Source organism: Gekko japonicus, unplaced genomic scaffold, assembly GCF_001447785.1.
Source record: "Gekko japonicus isolate JY-2015 unplaced genomic scaffold, Gekko_japonicus_V1.1 scaffold3543, whole genome shotgun sequence".
Taxonomy (NCBI): Eukaryota; Metazoa; Chordata; class Lepidosauria; order Squamata; family Gekkonidae; genus Gekko; species Gekko japonicus.
Window position 1 is genome coordinate 1 of NW_015163195.1, and position 13,366 is coordinate 13,366.

General features: G+C 47.2%; 2 protein-coding genes across 2 annotated transcripts in view; both read left to right on the forward strand.

Annotated features, from left to right (window-relative positions):
• Positions 1 to 4,550: 4,550 nt before the first annotated feature.
• On the forward strand, positions 4,551 to 5,510 carry LOC107106926 (olfactory receptor 8D1-like). The gene has a single exon (XM_015407142.1). The coding sequence runs from the start codon at positions 4,551 to 4,553 to the stop codon at positions 5,508 to 5,510; it is 960 nt and encodes a 319-aa protein (XP_015262628.1).
• A 5,032-nt stretch (positions 5,511 to 10,542) lies between these two features.
• LOC107106927 (olfactory receptor 5B12-like) overlaps positions 10,543 to 13,366 on the forward strand; it is an 8,456-nt gene continuing 5,632 nt past the window's right edge. Inside the window, exon 1 of the mRNA XM_015407143.1 lies at positions 10,543 to 10,701. Within this exon, the coding sequence (XP_015262629.1) occupies positions 10,543 to 10,701 (159 nt within the window). The remainder of the gene's footprint in view (positions 10,702 to 13,366) is intronic.

Genomic DNA, 13,366 nt, shown 5'->3' on the forward strand with positions numbered 1-13,366 from the left:
ATTTCCTAGGATGACAACTGATCTCCAAGAGACAGAGCTGAGTTCACCTGGAGGAAACAGGCACTTTGGAAGGTGGACTCTGTGGCATGATGCCCCAGTGAAGTCTCCACCCCCAAAATCTCCAATCATTTCCCATTCTGAAACTGGCAACTCTATCTGGGACCATACCGGTCACCCTGGCCATGTGCTTCCTTCTGTGGAGGCCTGGGGTACCAACTGCTGCCCTTTCCTGGCTTCACAGGCAAGTGTGGTTTTCAGAGGCGATTCTGCATTGGCTTTTCCCTCTGTTGTAATACAAAACCCACCCACGTTGGAAGGAACATAAATCCCCCTCTGCATTGCATACCTCCTTCACTTCCTTCGATCAACGAAATTTACGGTACCCTCCACACTCCATGCCGCTTCCGCTTTCTTTGATCTTCGGATTTTATGGTACCTTCTGCATGGATTTATGGCCATTCAGGGCTGATTTTGTCGTCTATACGGAGTTGCCCAGAGGTATTTGAATGTGGTTTTGAGCTGCACTTTTCCCTCCCGGTTGAGAAAATGTGGAGCTAATGCTAGATGCAGAATCGCCCAGGGATGTCGGGAGTGATTGTCCCTCTGATCAAACCAGAATAGAGGGCTGGTTTTTCTCTGTATGTGCAGCCACAGCCCTGCCTCTTGTGAGCCACTGGACACGCTCTCCCACCTTTGGCCCCTGCGCCCTTCCCTGCTATGGACCTGGGATCATCCTTGGGTTCCCGAGAACGCCACTTTGCATAATTTGTAGCAGGGAGCAGGATATACATTTTAAGGCAGGGGTGTCGAACTCATTCACTCTTGTGACTGGGGCCTTTCAGTGTCTGATCATTGACACCTCTTGCTCTGAATTATCACATCAAAATGTCTGTGCTGTAGCAATCTTGAGCATGCTGTTCTGGTGTGTCTCTGTAAGCTGCAAACCTACTTTTGATTTATCGACATTCACCACAGAAATCACATGCTCAGTGTTCTGAGTCTGGGACCCAGGTTAAAACATGAAATGGCCGAGTGATTAAGAGAGTCTGGCGAAGCAAGCTATGATGTAGCAGCAGCAGCAGAACTGGAAGCAGGAGATGGGCCAGTTCCACTGTGGGCCTGATAGTTGTGTATCCCCTGACACTATGAGGCAATATCCATTGCGCATGGCTTCACTGAGTCTCCTAAAAAGCCCCATGTGAGCCACCAATTCTCAAAAGTTCCAGCATTTACACACCATTCTCTGAGGGTTCCCAACTGAGGTTTATTCCCAAGGCCCCAAGGCCAAGTAAAGCATTCTCACTTCCAATCTGCCTCAGTCTTGTACAAACCGGTTACAGGGACATGCTCTTCATGTTGAAGATGGAGAGAGACCTTCCAGACAGACTGTAGGGTCCACGTTCGGGGACAACCAATCTCTACCACGCTGTAGCCTTCAGGCTAAGCAATATCTCCACTCTGACCTTGCAGTCTAGCAGCAGAGACAGTGAAAGACTGTGTGGTCTCCCTTTCCAACATGAACGGGAGCTGAACTGGAGGAGAAGCCGTCTGTCCGTCCATCCATCATCCATCCATCCATCCATCCATCCATCCATCCATCCATGCGCAAAGGTGAGTCACTTTGTAACAGAAACTGCTCATATTTTGCTTAGACAGAAAGATAGACAAGAATGGAGAACACCACCCTGACAGGCTGCATTAATGCCATCAGTGGAGGAAAAGGAGGAGGAGGAGGTTTGATTCCCCACTCCTCCTCCACTTGCAGCTGCTGGATGACCTTGGGCAAGCCCTAGTTCTGACAAGAGCTGTTCTTGGAAAAAAAAGAGCAGTTTCTGTCAGAGCTCTCTCAGACCCCCCCACCTCACAGGGTGTCTGTTGTGGGGAGGGGAAGGGAAAGGAGTTCATAAGCCGCTCTGAGACTCCTTTGGGTAGTGAAAGGTGGGGTATAAATCCAATCTCTTCTCTTCTTATTATTTAACTAGAAATAATGCCCGTTGCGGAAATAAATACAACGGGATCTAGAAAGAGGCGCTGGGAGAGTGCTCTGGCTTTGGGCAAACAGTGTCAGTTTCCTGTGGCAACCTCAGCAGGGTTTAATGACAGAGTCCACTGTTTTCTCTAGAGAGACTGATCTCTGCTACCTGAAGAGCATTTGTATGTTTGAGTTATCTGTAGCCCTCACCTGGAGAGTGGTAACCATTGTTACCCATTCTCCTCTCCCCTATGAGGTATGTTATGCAACTGAAAATTCCAACTGCCTTGGGGGGGGGGGGGAGTTTGAGGTGTGGAATGGACTGAAGTCCAATCAGCTTCCATATGCAAAAGACCAGGTTGTCGCAGCAGTTGTGGTGTGGGCGGGACCCGGGCTTTGCCTTCTGATTGGTGGCGATATATGCTGAGGAGCAGTGCCATCAGCCATACACTAAGGGAGTGCATTTTAGAATTAGAACCTTGGCACCCACTATTCAATTATATATAAGGACAGATTCTCACCAGCTCCAGCTCCCAAGAAGGCCAGATCACGTGTTGGACATGCAAAGCTGCCTTATACTGACTCAGAGCACTGGTCTAGCAAGATCAGTATTGCCCACTCAGATTGGCAGCACTTCTCCAGGGTCCCAGGCAAAGGTCTTTCACATCACCTCCTACCTGATCCTTTCAACTGGAGATTCTGGGCACTGAACCAGAGAGCTTTGGCATGCCAAGCAGGTGATCGGTCAATGAACCATGCCCTCAACCCCTACGAATGTTTACAGATTTGCCATTGATTCAAAGTTAGTAGCCTTGATGCCTGGCTTGTTAATCCCAAAACTATTAAAATAGTGCTGGTGAGCAACTCTTGAAAATAGCTTGTTGCTACAGAAAAGCTTATTGCTTTACATAACATGCTTTATGCATGGGCTAGAGACAGGGAAGTAAAAAAAGGAAGCGTCTTGCCTTCTTTTATACCATATTGGTCCCATACATTTTGATAGAGCTATAGAAATTATAAACTGCAGCAATTAATCTAACTGCCCTGGTAATGTGGACCATTATGGTCTAGAAAATGTTCCCACATTCCAGAGGCAATGGGGTTGCCCTGATGCTTTTAGCAAAACAATGCAAGATAGCATTTAAATCTCTAAATGACAAAGAACATGAATGTTACAATTTCAGGATGTTCTTTGTTTCCTTGAATCAAGGCAGCAGACAGGCACTGTCTGCTGGCTGGAGGTGTGATGTGAGTTTCTGCATGTAGGCAAGCCTTTAGTATTGCAGATATTCTGGCTTCCTTGACTTAATGGCAGGGGCCATTTTTTTTCCTAAATGTTTCCAAATTCTTTAGGTTCATGAACAATGTAATGCAAATGTTGGTTCCTGTGTACAATGGAGGAAAGATATCTCTTGAGAGAAAGGCCTAGCAAAAATCATGTTGGGAGTCATGTGCTGCTAGCTGTTTGGAAAGTTACAGAAATAGAGGAGAGAAAAACACTGTGATTTCTTTATAAAATTAACTGTATAAATGGGTTTTAAATATTCTGAACCAACTATGTTATTTTTCTCACAACAGTGGTGGTATGATACTATGTAAAATCCCAGCAGGCCATAGTAGAAAGGTCACAAAAGAGTATAGCCACAGTTGGTAAATAGCTTATCAGACCATTTATAGAGGTTGTTGCAGGCTGCTGGTGGTAGCATAGAGGGCTTTGCCACAGGTCGATTGTTGGAAGCGACTCCTAATCAAAGGAAGGAATCCAAAGGGGGGGAAGGACTGTGTGGAGACCTTGTGGGATGGCCAGGGAGGATGGGAACTCTAGGGAGATAGGGACTCTGGGGCAAGTGATGCTCTGTCATCTTGGTGCTTGGGGGGGGGGGGTCAAAATGGGGATGGCTTTTAAAATGGGTGCTCTGTCATCTTTGTGCTTGGGGGGGGGGGGTCAACAGTGGGATGGCTTCTAATGTCCTGGCCCCACTGGTGGACCTCTTGATGGCACTGGTATTTCTGGCCACTGTGTGATACAGAGTGTTGGACTGGATGGGCCTTTGGCCTGATCCAACATTGGCATCTCTTATGTTCTTATGATGAATCATCGGGACATGCCTGAATGCATCGTGAAAGATGGAGATCAATTACTCCAGGGGGTGTGATCTGGAGTGATTTAGGAGTGTTGTGACACCAGGTACATGGTAGTTGAGACAGAGGACGGGATGATTTTTTTTAATGGATAAAATCAGTCTGCAGTTTTGTCCTCCTCCAAAGGGTGTTCAGCTGCACCAGCAAATGAATTGAGACCGCTGGTAGAGAAAATGAGAGGAATGAGTGATTTGTTGGCAGTTGAGTGAGTCAAGAACTGGGAAGTCTTGAAGGCAGACACGGCAAGAGGGACCAGACTTCAGCAGTTCCTTTCCCTGAGCCTTGGATTTGTTATATAACCCATAAACCTGGAAGGCAACAATTTGTTCCTCATCCCCTTGAGGACTGACAAACCGGTGCTCAGAGGTGTTGCTCATCACAGTACCTAAGATGTGTTTTCTCCACCCATTTTTCTCTCCTGACAGGTGAGTTCTCAATGGGAGTGAGGAATGAGACACAGGTGGTGGAATTTGTCTTCCTAGGTTTCTCCGGCATTCCAGACAGCCACATCTACCTCTTCCTGCCATTCCTAGCCATTTACCTGGTCACTGTACTAGGGAACCTCACAATATGTACTCTGATTCAACTGGATCCCAGCCTCCATACGCCCATGTATTACTTCCTCAGCCATCTCTCCTTCCTAGACATCTGCATCTCCTCCGTCACAGTCCCCAAGATCCTGGTGAACTTCTTGCGCCAGCGACAGACCATCTCCTACAACCAGTGCATGGCCCAGATGTTCTTCCTGCTCTCTTTTGCGGGGTCGGAGGCTCTGTTGCTGGCCGTCATGGCCTATGACCGCTATGCGGCCATCTGCAAACCTTTGCATTACTCCCGCCTCATGACCACCAAGGTGTGCACCATTTTGGCCCTGGCTACTTGGATCTTGGGCCCCCTAGACTCCGCTCTCCATACAGTGCTCAGCACCACGTTATCCTTTTGTGGCGTCAACCAGATTCATCACATCTTGTGCGATGTCACCCCACTGTTGAACATTGCGTGCAGTGATACACACATCAATAAAATGGCAGCTCAGGTAGCAAACATTTTGGGGGCTGGGGGACCCTTCTTCTTCATCATTCTCTCCTACTGCCTAATTCTGCACTCCATCCTGAAGATTCGTTCCACCACTGGCAAGCGCAAAGCCTTTTCCACCTGTTCTTCTCACCTCATTGTTGTCATCATTTACTACGGAAATTCGCTAATTAACTACAATGGTTCAAGTGCTGGTGGTGGCTCCTTGGAGACTCCCACCCTGGCCTGCATCATGGACCTTATAATCGCCCCAATGCTGAACCCGCTCATCTATAGCCTCCGCAACAAGGACGTGAAGGGGGCCCTGAAGAAGGTGCTGGGAAGCCAGAAGAAGACCGCATGTCCCCACACTATAAGTTAAGGCTACGTAGCTTTAGAACTCTGTGAAGTGCGCTCTTATCTTGCTATAGTGACATGTTGAAGCGGTAAGGAAGACCCAGTTTCAGTAGCTGAACAGAAACACATGAAACTGGGTGCTGAGACACGAGCAGTGCACCGCACAATAAACCAAAGTCAAGAAATAAGAAAGGCAAAAGAATAAAAAGAATGAGAAACAATAGCCATAAGCAACTCCCAAACCAGAACTCAATCACCATAACATTAATACGAAGAGCTGTTAGCTCAGACGTTTTATATTGGGCTATTTCTGGACTATGTTATATGAATAAAGCTTGATGCAAAGGGCTAATAAAAAGAGACTGTGTAATAAAGAGTTCACCTTGAGGGCACCCAGAGAAGATGCCAGCTGAGGTTGATAATCTGCTGAAGCAACATCGTTCCAGAGGTGTCCTGGTGTCTCCGGCTTATCAAGAGTGTGCAAACACAAGGTTTACAGCAAACACAGAAAACTCATTAGTTAGCCCAGACGCTCAGTCTAAACATGAGAGGCTTATTTCAGAGTTCCCCCTCCGACAGACTGCTAGTCCACATGGAGAATCCACATGGCTAGAGATGAGTCAATGCTATTGTTGCCGCAGCACGTACCTCTTTTCCCATGCCCAGGTTCCAACGGCCAAAGTTAATCAATAGATTGGAAATTGACCCATTAGCCAATCCCCGACATGTAGGGTAGGGCCACCTGGTGTAAGCCGCCTGAGCCCACCCCCTCTTGCTCGCAAGAAGCTTTAAAACTTAGAACACAGAGCAGCCAGTTCACTATTCTCTCTTTTACCTACGTCCTCTGCCTGTCTGCTTTCCCCCTTCAATCCAGCTTTCTATCCAGAAACCCTTGCCTCGCTTTTACACCTTAGTCTGCAGCTAGGGTGCCACACGTGTTCTTGGCTGGTCTGAGTACACGCGCTTTTCCCGTTTACATATTTCCTTCCCTCCCTAATACCTCCCTGCTGGAAGCTTTAGGAGCCGTGTATCACCTGAGGTAAATATCACCCACCAACGATAACCTGCAAATGCGAAAGTGCTTTACCAAATCTCTTTGTTTTTACTTAGTTCTTGTGTGTGTGTATGATATTGTGTGCTTTGCATGATATTTAGTAAACTAAAGAGAATTTTACTTCTGTCTCTGTCTCTTCACTGGGAACGTATTGGTGCAGCCCATCCTCTGTAGACATTGACCTGAATCCCAATTAACAAACTGTTCCAATTGCCTCTCCTAAAGAGCAATTCGGCTAACAGAGCACTGCAAACTTTATACGACATAGGTCTTTCAAATGAGTAGGCGCAAATCTCTGACATGTAGAATGACATCTTGGCGACTCCGCGGGTGGTGGTGTTTTCAGTGCATCTGTAGTAGTTGGAGACATAAGATGATCAGATTCTCCATCATTTTGAACAAGAGGAGACACCATTTTGTCCTGCTTCTCAGTTTTAGTGACTGTGTTCCCAGGCAGATGTATAGTTGGACTTCCTAAATCTGAGATTGTCACGGAATTAGGGCTAGTTTGAGCCTCAGTCCTAACCCTATACTATTTCAATTTTTGTAGCAATTAGCTCCTGTAGTTGAAACTTTGGTTCCGTTTCCAAAGAGGCTTTAGGACACTTTGGGTGATGTGACCTTCTGGTACAGATAATGCTGTACATGTCTTTTACCTTACATGACTTCTGTCTTTTGGAATGTTTATATGCTATCATATATGAGCCCGTTCACGGGGAGGGCGGGTTATAAATTTAAATAAATAAATTCTAAATAGATATGAGTACAGAACGAAGCTTCCGGGGACTCTCTTAGCCAGCCTGGACTCTCTGAGTCAATCTAGTTGAACCCGGACTTTTCTTGACTTTCCTGACCCCAGATACAGAAAGAAAGGGCTGACTTTGTTGTATATGTCAGATGTATGTCAAACACTCGTCACAGACCTGACAGACAGTTACATTAGCCCCTATGAAAAAGACATACTTAGGTTGCGATCACACGCACAATTAGCTGCGCCATAGGCGTGAATGCCAGGCAGATTTAAAGGGTGCGATCAGACATGAACATCTGGGAAGCGCCTCGCACCTGTCAGCAACCTGTTTTGCTCCACTGCAGAAGACACAAAGACACAGGGGAAAGTCCGGTAAAAGGGGAAAGTCACAAAGACATGGGAAAGTCCGGTAGTAAATGGGTTGCTATGGGCCACAGACGGACTTTCCCCTGTCTGATTGCTCCAGCACGCTCTCATGGCGTCGGGATGTTCTGATCGGGCCATTCCGACTCTGTGCCATTTCCCCCCCCTTCACAGTATACGCATCATCCCACACTCCATAGGGAGCCCTCGTGCTGAGATGTGATCCATCAATTCCCCATTTAAGCGCATTGGGAATAAATGGCAAAAAAACCACACCTGACTCACCCGCGGTGTGTTTGATCACGCAGTGGTGTGCTGCCCCCACAGCTTCAAAGGGCTGCGTGATTCCTCCGGAGGAAATAGCCTCACTTCCCCCCTGTGTTATCTTGCGCGTGTGACCGCAACCTTAATGTCTGGATATAGTTTTGTTCCTTGTTGTTCAGGCCAGAGCATCCAAGGATATCCTTGACAGAATGACAAGTGCTCTGTTTATGTATTGGGGTTGAGTTGAAATAGTCTGTGTTGATTGTTGAAATGCTACAAAAGTGTTTTCTGACTTAAGAGTGGGTAAGAGAATAAACTATTATGGCCCCCATGCTGCTGGCATTCAGAACAACTTCAGACACTGCCCTAGCTTCATCGGACCACCTCACAGAAATTCGCCATCTGTACTCAACTGCACTTTATGTAATTTATTTGTGATTTGAAATTTTATAATATTGCATTTATTGTGTGTTGTTGCATTTTAAACTGTTGTACGCCGCCTTGAGCCTGCCTGTGCAGGCAAGGTGGGATATAAATTGAAATTAATAGATAATAAATAAATAAATAAATAAATAAATAAATTCCATCTTGTAAAGTGACCGTATAAGACACAAGTCCTGTAACTGTTCTCACAGTAGCAGGTATGCACAAAGGACCCAAGCCAAAGTTTTAAACATAGACTGCCTCTCCAATCATTTAAAAAAAAAAGTGGTTTTGCTTGTCGGTTCTGTTGCCCTTTCTGCTGTTGTTTATAGTGCATATGTCCTGTCAGGTATGGGTGTCACAAATCGAACCTCGGCCTCAGTTTCCTGCCCATTAACATTTCAGCTGGAGATAAACTTGTGCTAGAATGCAGTGAAATTCTATGACTGAGCAAATACTGAGTTAGCCTTCTAGAGAGACTTTTACCCGGTATCCAGGAAATGACTTCTTTAAAAGACTGCGCTGCATGTTCTGCTAGGCCATTCAGTGCCAGGGGAAGTGGTGCAAAGGTAACATGCTGAATGCCATATTATTCCATAAACTGTTTGAATTGTTAACTAGTAAAGGAACTTGCATTATCCATCACAAGCGTTTCAGGCAACACGTGCACACTGAAACACATTCTTAACTTTTCAATGGTAGCTTCACTATTTGATGTAGACATAGGATAAATCTCCACCCATTTTGACTGAGCATCTGCCAATACGAGGAACATCTTACCCAGATAGGAACCTGCATAGTCTACATGTAATCACCTCCAAGGTTGATCTGGCCAGTTCCAAGGATGAAGGGGAATCACAGCAGGCATTTTACGGCTTCCTTTTTTTTTAAGTCTGTACCATGTGCTCAATTTCCTGGTCCATTCCTGGCCACCACAGGTAGCTTCTAGCTAAGCCTTTCTTCTTAGTGCTCCCAGGTTGGGCCTGGTGTAACGGTCTCCTGTCCTTGTTTTGGAATCACCACACGGGTGCCCCTCAATACACATCCATCATAGACGCTCAGTTCCCATTGACGTTGGTAGAATAATATACGTTCTTTGTTTTCCAAAAATATATGGCCATCCTTTCAACATAGATTCCCCGACTTTGGCCAACATGGGGTCTGTATAGTATAGCTAGTATTGACATCATCTTTTGAGGCATATTGTATTGTGTGATTTTAATTTATTGTTTTATTTTAATGGATGTATACGTTCTTAATTTTAATTGTAAACCTGCACTGTGTGCAGATCAGTTTGTATGGGACCTGCCCCGGGGCTGCTATGTGGGGAGGGCGGGTTATAAGTATCAGTTCACGACTTTATGTCGATGGTGGAGTGGCAAGGCAATCTATTAGTTGTTGTTGTTTTTTAAACCCCTGGAGGGGTATTTTTATTTTTTCAATATGACTACAAACTACAAAGAAAAATATAGGAAGGGGAACTACAACTATGAAACTATTGGTTTCTAGAGCAAGTTTTTTTAGACTCTTGGGTGGGGCTGGGGGATGAGAGAAAGTAATGGAGGAGAAGAGGGTGGTCAAAGGCTGGAGTGCAACCTCCACATGCAAAGGCTTTGTATGTTCAAATGCCACCTGCTTGGAATCCATAGTGGTGGCAACTAGGACCCTTAATGCAGTGTTTCTTTGTTTCCCAAAAACGTTTGGTTGGCCGATGGCCGCTGTAGTGAATGGAATGCTGGACTAGACGGGACTGAAGGGAACCTCCACGTTTTCCGAGGCAGTGAACTTCTGAATCACATTAGGGAGCGGTGGCGCAGGCAGTTAAACGCCTGCATGTAACATCACTCGTGCAGCCACTGTGGCTGTTCGAGACTCACCGCGGTCGAGGTGAGCTCACGACCCTTGTCCTAGCTCCCGCCCACCCAGCGGCTCGAAAGCTAAATGTAATCTTAATGCGAGTAGACAAATGGGTACCTACCTTTAGAAGGGTAGGGGGCACCCTCCTCCAGCGAGGTGTGTGGAGGCGATAACGGTGGCGGCAATGGCGGCGGTGGACATCGGCTGCAGCAAAAGGGTGTTCCGGTGGTGAAGGCAGTGTGGCACAATGCAGCGGCGGCGGCAGCGAGGCTGGAGGAGCGATCCCTGGTGGCCAGCGGTAACATCGGGCAGCTGTCGTCGACAAGGCAGAGGTGGAGGCATGCGATGAGGCCATCAACAGGCGCGGTGGAGCCAGAAGGACGTGGCCGAGGCCGGAAGAGGCCGCATCATGCGCCGGCCTGCCTGAGCGCCAGAGGAGGAACAACCAGCCGAACGAACCACCGGGAAGAGAGCCGAGCCAGGACCGCTTCCACCAGGGTGCCGGTAGGCAGCCCCATCCCCAAATACAATGTGCCCCAAGTTAGGGAACAAATGTGTGCTTAGCACCCCACTCTGTAAACCGCCCAGAGACCCCCTACCAAGGGGCTTAGGGTGGTATAGGAAATTGAAAGTTAAATAAAAAAATAAATAAATGTCCATGTGTAGAGTCACCTCTTAGGTTGTTGGAAAAGGGTGTTCACTATGACCAGTGTGTTCTCTTGACAAAACTCTGTTAGCCTTTGTCCTGCTTCATTTTGCTCTCCAAGGCCAAACTTGTCTGTTATTCTGGTTACCTTTTGACTTCCTACTTTAGCATTCCAGTCCCCTATGATGATGAGGACATCATTTTTTGGTGTTAGTTCTAGGAGGTGTTGTAGGTCTTCATAGAACCAGTCCATTTCAGCCTCTTCTGTACCACGGCCAGCGTTGATGCGGCCGTCGTGGATGAACCACCTCGGTAGGTGGTTCATTTTTGATGCGTTTCATCGGGGGAAGGGCTGGATCGGAGACGGGTGCGCAACGCTGGCCAGATGTTGCAGTGGGATCACGCCCGTTTGCTCCGGCCCACTCCCGGCCGACTCCCGGCCCCAAACCCCCAGTAAGTTGAGAAACCACAGATTCTCTGGCATTAATCTGACAGGGGCAGGAGTGACACAACAGGAAATGTCCACATCTTCGCACATAGCTGACATCTTGGGTCCATGCAAGGTTGGCTGGAGAGAAAGGCCCATTCTCTGCAACACTCGTTAAAAGGGATTCTTCCATTGGCCGATCTGAATTCTTGTCAGAAGGTCAGCAGGCAACCCGAATCCAGAAGCCCAGAATACAATCCACATCCTACCTTTTACTCGGACCAGCCAAATGGCACAGAACAGAAATTCAGGCCAGGGAGTTGCTTGGGGGAGAAAGCGTAGGCCAAAACCACTAATCCAGCTCGCAGCCTGTTGACATGTTCCGGACATGCCTCTGGGTATAAATTATATTTCTCTCCCCTGACATTGTGAGACGCAATCCAGACAAAATCCCCTGAGCTTCCAGCCACCACTTTGCACTCCCTGCGGGCTTCCAATCCAGGAGCATCCCCGAGGACCGTAGGGGTTCTGCTCCCCCCCCAAAGGCAGTCTCGTTTTTGTATACCTCTGGCTGCTCTCGGGCATCAGAGACTTCCCACTGGTGACAGAGAGAGGCTTTTGAGGCCACCCATCTTGGGGCTACCATGCAGCCACATCATGAAAACTTTGGGCTAAGCTGCTCTCATCTTGCAAACAGGATGAACAGGAACCGAAAGCCTGGAGGAGGATGAGGAATCCAACCTTGACTTGTCATCCATGTGCAAAGGTGAGTAGGTTTCTCCAGCCAACCGTGTTTCTAGAGGCTGAGTAGTTCCTCTCTCAAAGGGCAGGCAGAAAAGGGGGTGACTTCCTGAGTCCTTTGGCTGGCCGCAGCCACTCCAGGTGCGCCTCACTGAGCTACGGTTTGTTCAGGAGAATGGAATGGAGACCACATGTATTTTCTCTAAGATAATAAAATATACCTTGAACAAAGGACGACAGTTCGTGTCTTTGCTGCTTCTGCAGCTCAGATTAAGGCAACCAAGGTAATGCCTCAATAAAAGAACAACCATACAATGTTATCTTTTGCATGTAACCAGTGTTCCCTCAAAACTGAGTTAGTGTGAGCTAGCTCACAGTTTTTTAGCCTCCAGCTCACACATTTTTGTCTCAGCTCAGGAAGGATGGCTGACCAAGACTGAGCAAGAGAGAGATCTTGTAGACATAGTAGATAATTCAATGAAAATGTTGAGACAGTGTGTGACTGCAATAAAGAAGGCCAACGCTATGCTGGGGATTATTAGGAAGGGAACTGAAAACAAATCAGCCAGTTATCATAATGCCCCTGTATAAGTCAATGGTGCGTCCTCATTTGGAGTACTGTGTACAGTTCTGGTCACCACACCTCAAAAAGGATATTATAGCATTGGAAAAAGTGCAGAAGAGGGCAACTAGAATGATCAAAGGGTTGGGACACTTTCCCTATGAAGAATGGTTAAAGCGCTTGGGGCTCTTTAGCTTGGAGAAACGACGGCTGAGAGGTGACATGATCGAGGTCTAAAGGATTATGCATGGGATAGAGCAGGTCGAGAAAGAAGTCCTTTTCTCCCTTTCTCACAATACAAGAACTCGTGGGCACTCCATGAAATTGCTGAGCGGTCGGGTTAGAACGGATAAAAGGAAGCACTTCTTCACCCAAAGAGTGATTAACACTTGGAATTCACTGCCACAGGAGTTGGTGGAAGCTACAAGCATTGATGGCTTCAAGAGGGAACTGGATAAATATCTGAAGCAGAGGTCCATCAGTGGCTATTAGCCACAAGGTATAGATAGGAACTCTCAGTCTGGGGCAAGGGATGCTCTGTATTCTGGGTGCTTGGGGGGGGCAACAGTGGGAGGGCTTCTAGTGTCCTGGCCCCACTGCTGGACCTCCTGGTGGCACCTGGTATTTCTGGCCACTATGTGACAGAGTGTTGGACTGGATGGGCCATTGGCCTGATCCAGCATCGGCTTTTCTTATGTTCTTATGTTCAAACAGTGAATAACCAATAACAGATAGGAGAATCCATTGAGAAGAGAACCATAAAAAAAACTCAGGCATCAGACAGGGGAGGAGG

Coding starts and splice junctions, on each gene's coding strand:
- LOC107106926 (XM_015407142.1), top strand. CDS start 4,551: ATGGGAGTGAGGAATGAGACACAGGTGGTGGAATTTGTCTTCCTAGGT.